At 43.7% G+C, this 9,408-nt stretch overlaps 1 protein-coding gene across 2 annotated transcripts in view; it reads left to right on the plus strand.

Moving 5' to 3' along the window:
- The window catches only part of Elavl1 (ELAV like RNA binding protein 1), a 43,527-nt gene extending 40,148 nt beyond the window's left edge, over positions 1 to 3,379 (plus strand). For both annotated transcript variants that reach the window (XM_005366949.2, XM_026789185.1), the window contains exon 6: positions 1,850 to 3,379. In XM_005366949.2, the coding sequence (XP_005367006.1) occupies positions 1,850 to 2,174 (325 nt within the window). In that variant the 3' untranslated portion in view covers positions 2,175 to 3,379. The remainder of the gene's footprint in view (positions 1 to 1,849) is intronic.
- Positions 3,380 to 9,408: the final 6,029 nt, after the last annotated feature.

Below are 9,408 nucleotides of genomic sequence, written 5' to 3' on the forward strand. Positions count from 1 at the left end.
TCTTTGGTTGTATGCTGCTCCAGAGATATCTATGTCCTCAAACATTCCTAAACTTTCCCTCCAGCTGTTTGTGGAGATGGTTTGTTTGTTTGTTTCCCCCAAAAATACCTACAGAGGGCAACAGAGCTTACTCTTTTATTATTCTCCTTAATCTTATCACTGCAGCTACATGTTCTCCACATTTTTTTAACAGTTCACTATGGCCAGGAATAGTGTACATGCCTGTTGTCCTAACACTCAGGCTGAGGCAAGAGGACCACGAATCCTGAGCCAGCGTGAGCTGTAGAGTAAGATACCTGCTGCCCAAAAGAAATGGAAAAATAGACGGGATGGAGGTGGCACACGCCTTTAATCCCAGCACTCACAGGCAGGTGGATCTCTTTGAGTTTGAGGCCATCCTGCTCTACAGAGCAGAGTTCCAGGACAGGCTCCAAAACTATAGAGAAACCCTGTCTTGAAATAAATACAGCCGGGCAGTGGTGGCGCACGCCTTTAATCCCAGCACTTGGGAGGCAGAGGCAGGCTGATCTCTGTGAGTTCGAGACCAGCCTGGTCTGCAGAGCTAGTTCCCAGGACAGGCTCCAAAGCCGCAGAGAAACCCTGTCTCGAAAAACAAAACCAAAAAAAAAAAAAAACAAACAAAAAAAGAAATACATACATACATACATACATACATAAATACATAAATGAAATAGAAAAATAGAGGGCATGGTGGGGAGATGAGGGAGGAGGTACGTGAATGGGTGTGGTGGTGGATGTTTCACTGTGGGAAAAACTCACTGTGTTTGTCAAGTTACGATACTCCTCTATCTACTGAGTTCATAGGCCTCGGGAGCTTGACCTGACCCTTGGGGTGGTTTGAGCCAGTTCAGAGCTAGGGGAAAGGAATTATTGTGTCCTGTACAGGACTTTGACCTCTCAGGCAGAAGTATCACTATGAGAAGGAACTAAAACTGGAGATGGTGACATATACCTTTAATCCCAGCACCCAGGAGGCAGAAGCAAATCTGAGTTCAAGGCCAACCTGGTCTACAGAGTAAGTTCCAGGACAACCAGGAGTTACACAGAGAAAACCTGTCTTGGGGAGAAAGAAAAAATAGAAAAAACAAAGGACAAGAAAGCAATGAAAAGGGACTAAACTTGGGGAAATCAGGGAGTGTCCTTTCTCCCCTACATGGACTACTGTATACACAAAGGGTGCTGTCCGCTGCACTGGAGCATGTGGAAGAAACTTACAGAGTGGTCAGTGCCCACCTTCAGTTCCTTTCCCAGCACACAAAAACTAAAGTAAAATGGGGAAAGTCTCAGAAACAACTAAAGGCACCCCACATATGCTGCACACATATAGCAGGAGAAGTGGTGCTGCTGCTGCTGTCAAATGGCAGTAGCTGGGTACCTTAGAGTCAGACCCTAACAGAACGGGTCCTGCCCCACCACTGTTTTGCAAGATTCCTTTCGAGAGTTACCCAAAGGTGCAGACAGTGTATGTTTTCTCCTATGTGCACAAATTCAGATGAATTATATGAAAGTAGAAGGAGCTATTTGGGAAGAAGGCGGGATCTGAGAGAAGATGGGACAAGAAGATAATAAAGGAGAAAATATCACAGTGAACATTGTTACCTTACACAGCTAATAAGTTTTTAAGTCATTTTGACTCTCGTGGTACCCCAGCCTTGAGCATCTGTAAACTTACAGGAAGAGCTGGCTGTGTAGAGCAGTGAGAAGCCCAGTATCCTTACATCAATGCACCATCATCCCGGCCTGCCCGGCCTTTCTCCCTCTTACCCCTCCTGTGCAGATACACTCCTGGCCTTAACCTTGACCTGAACGTGTGCTCTCTGTTTGCTAGGTTCTCCCCTATGGGTGTAGATCACATGAGTGGGATTTCTGGTGTCAATGTCCCCGGCAATGCTTCCTCGGGCTGGTGCATCTTCATCTACAACCTTGGGCAAGACGCTGATGAGGGGATCCTCTGGCAGATGTTTGGTCCCTTTGGTGCAGTCACCAATGTGAAAGTGATTCGTGATTTCAACACCAACAAGTGCAAAGGGTTTGGTTTTGTGACCATGACAAACTATGAAGAAGCTGCAATGGCCATAGCAAGTCTGAACGGCTACCGCCTGGGGGACAAAATTTTACAGGTTTCCTTCAAAACCAACAAGTCCCACAAATAACTCGCTCATGCTTTTCTTTTTTCTTTTCTTTTTTTCTTTTTTTGTACGGAATAGATAATTAAGAGTGAAGAAGTTGAAACTTTTTTGTTAGTGTACAACTCATTTTGCGCCAATTTTCACAAGTGTTTGTCTTAGTCTAAATGAGAAGTGCAAAAGGTTTTTATACTCTGGGATGCAACCAACATGTTCAAATGCTTGAAATCCCACAAATGTTAGACCAATTTTAAGTTCCTTAAGTTATTTCCTTTAAAGTATATATTAAACCGAAACCTAAATAGACTGCATTGACTAACCAGTCCCTCTGGATGGTGGTGGAACTGAAGCATGCTTTAACTTCTAAGACTGTCTAACACCTGTTTCATTTGATGTCTCCACAGACCAGATTTAAAACGAAACAAAAATCTTTTTTTTTCTTCTTCTTAGTTTTAGTTCTTAACCTAAAGATGTTAGACAGATGGAGAGTGTGTTTTCTCAACTGCCTCACCATTTTAAGCTATTTCTGCTTTAGTTGACAGAAAATTTGCCCTCCCCAGCAGGTCCCACTGCTGCCTCCTGCCCACTCAGTCCTGGCTCTATGGTGTTGGGAGCAGCAGCAGCAGGGCCCATACTCTATGGACCCTCCCCAGGGAGGATAATGGGTTCCACATGTTGGGCTTGGCCAGGCCCTCCAGAGGACACAAAGGTGTTTTATAAGCCCAGGCACCAATGAGAACGGACCAAAGAGTTTCAGGGCAGCTCCAGTATATTCCAGAGTCAGACCTGAGCTCCAGGCATGCCTGAAGATGTCCCACTCCTCTGACATCCTGAGTGTCTGTCCACACATTGCATGCATGGTGCCCACACATCAAATACTGTTGTTCATGCAACCTCTCGAGTTTCCAAGACCATTTAACCTATCTTGAATGCACAATGAGAGCTCTGTTTTTAATGACACAGAAACATTTGAGCATTGTATTTCTCGCATCCCTCCTTGTGAGCACTAGACTTTTTCCAATCTTAGATTTTGTTTTGAAATTTTGCTTTTGTATGGACACTCAGCAGAAAAGTACTTCTTGCCAGTTATCTATTAACAAAAACCTTTGATTTGTAGTTTTAAGGATTAACCCTCAAAGTTCTCTTCATAACTGCCTTGACGTTTGGGGTTCTGTTCTGTTAATTTTCTTTTGCTTTTTTGTGTTTTTTGTTTGTTTTTACTTTTGCATTTAAGACCATTAAATTTGATTTTGTTTTGCTCGAGTTTTGTTTTGTTTTTTGTTTTACCTTTTCTTTCTTTTTTGGCTAGGGAAGGCACAGACAGCCCAGCATTCAGGGAGGAGTCTGTCAGACCTTAAACATTTGCCTGAAAATTTAAAAAGCATTTCTGGATCTAAGGTGTAGAAACACAGCTGTGGATCAATGGTTCTTAACTCGGGAGCTGGTAAGAAAAGTCAGAGGGAAGGCCTTCGGAGCAGATAAGGCCTGACACCCTGCACCCCTCAGAACCGTGGTCTGATTTTTAATAGCATGTGGAAAGAATGAGAACAGGCTAGCCCGGTTAACTGGCAGCTCTTCACTTTGATGTGAGCCTGGAGTGTATAACAGCAGGCTAGTACTTAGTTTTTGATATCATATCATGATATGACGGCATCATTAATATATTTGTTTACTTATTTGCGTATTTAGCTATTTTGTTTCATTTATTTAAGTGGAAAACTGAGCAACAAGCACAGCCATCTCTAAAGCATGTCATCGTGTCAGAAACCCTTGGACAATTTGAGGCTGCCTATCCCCTCCCTGTGCCTCCTTTCCCTGTCTTCCCTATAGTGTTCCCCACCGTTGATGACATTGCCTCATGTACCAGGGCTTTGTCCCACCTGACAGGAGCCAAGTGCTACTCACTCCTTCCCAGAATTCCCAGCCTGTAGAACCTGAAGCCAAGAACCAAAGGCCCATTTGCCCAGATCTGACCAAAAAAAGAGAGGGGTCACCTGCTCTGTTGCTACAGAGTGCTCCTCCCCATAGTACCAGAATGTTCTGGTAAAATAAGCATTTCCAGTTTATCAGGCCAACGTTCTTCTGAGTGAAGGTGGGATTCCCCATCTGACCCTTCCCTGCTTCGTCCTCACTCCTACAGCCATAGCAGGTGTCCCAGGCCTGAAAGGGACTGTGTCTTTAAAGCACCTGGTGCTCGGAGCCAGCACCTCAGTCACTACCATCTCCACCACAGACACCTGTTTACTCCATAGTGATCATTCCGACCGGAAGCATGAGAGGGAAGGGGAAAATCATACCAGCTTCTGCAGCTGGCCTCAAGTTGAGTGGAATTGTGTGTAGTCTCCACTGTCTGAACAGCGTTCTAGATAAAAGCCGGTGCATTTCTTGACAGGCTTTCTTTGTCAGTGTCTAGAAGGAGTTAGCTTTGAAAAGGCATTCCTGAAAGCAGTTTTCAGTCTATGAAGGGACTAGGTGCTGGGCCTCATCTCAGAGTTCATGATGGCTTGTATAGGCTTTCTAGAAAGGGGACATCCCAGAATCCAGAGGTGTATGTGATTAAAGTGCTTGCAGAGCATAAAGGAAACTCTGAGTTCCATCCCAGCAATGGAGAAAAAGTTACTACCCAAGAAACTATTCTTAATTTTTCTTTTTCACAGAAATCCATCCTGTTTTTATTGAGCAGGATAAGGGCATTCCTTTTGTTTGGTAATCTGATGTTTAAAAAAAAAATACAGAGTAGGTAATGTTCATTCATCAGAAATATGGTTCAGCCAATACCAAAGAGGCTTTGACTGAGTTCTCTTGACCTGTATGATTGACCCTGGTAGTGGGTTATCTATCTGTTGAGCCGCCATCCTACTTCTAGTTGGGTTACCTGTTTTCTTCCTGGTGTGATTCTCTCCCCTAACTGAAACTTTTCTAGGTAATGTACCAAGCCATCTTGGCTGTGCCTCTGGTTGCAGTACTGTGACTGTATGTCCCTCCTCCCCATACTTAGTTGCTCTGCTCAGCTCACCATCTTGCTTGACTGAGAACCAGACTTCCCTGGGGTGGGAGGTAAGGGGTGATGCCACTGTAATGAGTGGGTTCTGTCTTCTTTGCAATTGCCTTAACCTTTAAAGAGTCTGTGCTTGGCAGTAAACACTTCAGGAACCTTACACAGCTGGGTACTGGACCTCCTGGCTATAAGGGGCTATGATAAGTCTCCCAGCTGAGATTTGAGGGGAATCCTGCTGGGTCAGAGAAATAGATGAACCTCCAAGACAGTGGCAGTTATCTGCCCAGCTTTGCCTCCAAACAAAAGCCATTTGTCTATAACATAACATGTTGAAAGGATGTGACCTATTCCAGTCTGGTGTTATATTTGGGAATCAAAGTTAAAATAACAGCTCTTCCAGTTAGCATGATTCAGCTCAATTTTATCTCTTGATGCTTTGTGCAGCCAGCTTTCCTCTATTGGATGAAAGACAATATGAATAAGTTGAAAGGGGCCTCTGCCTTCTCCATCCCTTCCCATCTTCCCAGGAACTGCCTCACCTACTGGAACCTGAGGTAGCTGGGGTTTATCACACTCAAGAGGTCAGGAATTCTGTTTTCCAACTTCCCTAGAACACCCCAAAGTCATGAACGCATATTGTTGAATGACATTGATGATTTGACACATTCTTAGGGGAGCAATAGAGCATGCATTTCCATCCTAGATAAGGACTTCCCACTTCCTACACCTGCCTTTGACCTTTAATAATGATTGTATTACATTTTTCCCTAACCTTTTGTTGATGTGGTTCAATTTCTTTTTCTCAGTCATGAAAATATTTATTATTTATTTATTTATTACTTGTAAGTCACCAGCTGCCAAGTATCCACATTAGGCTGATGGAGACTTTGAGAGGACTGCTTTTCTGTTCCCCCTCCCCCAGAAGAGAAGGCTGGTTGGTTGGTGGAGGCCACCTCTCTTCCCACATGCTGTTTTCCCTCACAGTGGCTTGCTTTGGGGGAGGGGAGGGCTTCTACCAGCTGATTCCCGTGTTGTACACTAGATGGCTAGACATTTTTGTATATTAGTATGTTTTAAGTTATTGATTTGTTTTATATGAAATAATTTATTTTTCAGGTACCTTTTTTTTTTTCATTTTAACTTTGTTTTTACATGGGTTTGTTTTCAATAAAGTCTGACACTGCTGTCCAAAGTCAACAATAAAGTGAATCCCATTGTGTTCTTTTGAGGATGTTTATGTAACTAGCCTTTAAAAGTAATTTTCAGAAAAGGTAGGGACAAAGCCCTTACCTGTTTCCCTTCTCCCAGTTTGCCTTTTTCCCCACTACTTTAAATCCTTGTGAATAAATGTTCTTCAGTGTTTTAGGAAGAAGAAGCAAACCTAGATTTTGATAATCCAGAAGATTTCAGATTAATGAAGCTTTGAAAGAACCATTTTTCGAAATTTTAGTGACGTGTGAATATTTTTTGTCAATGGCTTTCTCAAAGAGAATGAAACTTTTGCACCATTTTCAGAGTTTTTATAGAGATGCCAAATTGATATATTTACATGTAATGGAAACATGAAAAAAGTTTTATTAAACAATTGTTCATAGCTGTGTAGACATTTTAATTCAGTTTCCAAGGCTCTTCAAAAGCGTATTTTGGAGGTATGGGGCGTTAACTGATGATTCCAAATGAAATCAGTTTGTCCGAATACTCAGTTCTTCGCAGGTGTCAGGTTTGTGTTAAACACTGTATGTTACCAGTGACTGGAATTCTGTGATATTTTGGTAATAAATGAAGTGGGATCATTGAGATGCGACGGTGTAGGGGTGATCGTGTGTGACTTGTCAGCATTCCAAAGCTGGATAAAGTGCCAGGTGACTTCTTCCCTTCGTGAGACAGGACCAGGCCACAGCCTTGACCTAGCAGAGAGGGAGCCCATGGACACCCCAGGTATGATGTGTATCTGTCTCTTCGTCACCCTCTCATTTCTACCCAGGTGTTTCTTCCTCATGAGGAACCCCAGGGCCCTGATGGTCAATACCTCTTCCCCGTACTTTTGGATTGAACATGGCCACAATTGAGCCATGGGATGGAGTGGATTCGGTTTCCTTTGGGGACAGGAAAGCAAGTAGCAAGTGTAACTCTCCATCTTACTATGTGATTGGGAACACAGACTCTCATGTGGGTTGGAGATGTGGCTCTTTGGATAGAGTGTCTAGAATGCAGTAAGATCTGACCTCTGGATTGGTGCCACAAAAAGCAAGTCTGGTAGTGTGTAGCTGTAATCCAAATACTTGAGAAGCAGAGACAGGAAGACCAGTAGCACAAGGTCAACCTTGACTACATAACAGATTTAAGGCCAGGCTGGGATATGAGAGACCTTATTACCTCCAAGCCCTCCAGAGTTTGGGGGTGGGTACTGCTTTCTGGAGTTAAGGATCTAAAGTCTAGAAAAGAAATTGTAGCCAGGTGGTGGTTATGCATGCTGTTAATCCCAGCACTCAGTATGGAGGGGGGAGCAGAGGCAAGAGGATCTCTGGAAGTTTGAGACCATCCTGGTCTACAAAGCAAAATCCAGGATAGCCAGGGTTGTTGCACAGAGAAACCCTGTCTCAAAAAAAAACAAAAATTGTATCTTGGAGAACTGGGAAGAAGACTCAGAGAAGCCTGTTGAAGACCCTCCCCAGTTGAACAAACTCGTGTGGAGTGTTATGTGGGAAGCTTGTTTGGTGGAGTACACATGGAGGTTGTTTCTTGCCGGGGCAGGCCTCCTGGAGACAGACCTTGTGGGTTAACAGTGTGAACTGAATACTCCAAGTGGTTGGCTACAGGCAAGTGTAGAAGGGCTGGACTAGGGGGATGAGACCCAAGTTCACCCAAAGGGAAATGCCACAACCACCAAGGGACTGAAGGCCTCAAGAAAAAACTCAGATACACATAAAAAGCATGGCTACATTCAGGAAGGCTGCAGGGTTGTCACGCACAGGGGACTTGGTTAGATAAACAGAATGCATGGGCTCAAAGAAGATGCTAGGGCACCTGAGAATAAGTACCTCTGCAGTTCAAAACTTGAGTTCCAAAACTCAAGGAAGAGGACTTTCTGAGCTGGTGAGACGACAGTGTGTAAAGGTGCTTGCTAAGACTGGTAACCTGAGCTCAATTCCTAGGATCCACATGGAAGGAAAACCCACTCCCATAAATTGGCCTCTGCTCCCATGAAAGACATGCTCATACACAATTGAGTTAAAAAAAAAAAAAAAAAGCCAGGCATTGTTCTAAGACATCCAGGGTTACATAGACATGTATTAAAAGGCTGGAGGAAGAGGCCAGTCTGGTCTATATAGTTCTAGGCCAACCAGGGTTACTTAGTAATACTTTGTCTTCGTTCTGGTTGCTGGGCGGTGGTGGCGCACGCCTTTAATCCCAGCACTTGGGAGGCAGAGGCAGGCGGATCTCTGTGAGTTCGAGACCAGCCTGGTCTACAAGAGCTAGTTTCAGGACAGGCTTCAAAACCACAGAGAAACCCTGTCTCGGAATATATATATATATATATATGGAGATAGATAGATGGATGGATGGATGAGAGGGGGGGGGAGTCCACATACCTAGTAAGCAGGAAGGAAACACAAATGGTCAGTTGAAGATATCCAGAGATACAGAAACAGATAATTTATGAATTAGGTTCTCCTTCCACCACGTGGGTCCCAGGGACTGAGCCCTGAGATTGAACTCAGGTGGCCTTCCTGCACTGCCACACATTTTTCTTGCCTGTTCCATGCTGAGATGAACCCAAGACTTCCTGCCCTGTACCAATATGTCACTACATCCCCAACCTGTTTTCTATTTCTTTGTAACCAATTACCATGTCTTTAGTGGCTCAAAACAACACCCATTTATCATTGCCGAATTCTGTGAGAAGTCTGGCTGGGTGCTGGGTTCAGCAGCACCTACGGTAAACTTAGAACAAGAATGGGGAGAGGTTAGCATGGTCCCTGCTCCAGAATGAAACAGTTCAAAAGACTAATATAATTTAACCCAAAGTGAATGCAGCATTTGATATATTGTAAACAGTTTTTTTTCAATTTCATAGATTATTTTTGGTGTTAGAAGTGTTTTACCTTTAAAAAAAAAGTGTTTTACCTGTATCTTTGTGCCAAATGAATTCCCAGTGCCCATGGAGTCTAGAAGAGAGTGTCAGATCTCTTGCGACTGGAGTTAAAGATGATTGTGAGTGCTGGGAACTGAACCCAAGCCTACTACAAGACCAAGTGCCCT

The sequence above is a fragment of the Microtus ochrogaster genome, unplaced genomic scaffold (genome assembly GCF_000317375.1).
Source record: "Microtus ochrogaster isolate Prairie Vole_2 unplaced genomic scaffold, MicOch1.0 UNK15, whole genome shotgun sequence".
In the NCBI taxonomy this organism is placed as follows: domain Eukaryota; kingdom Metazoa; phylum Chordata; class Mammalia; order Rodentia; family Cricetidae; genus Microtus; species Microtus ochrogaster.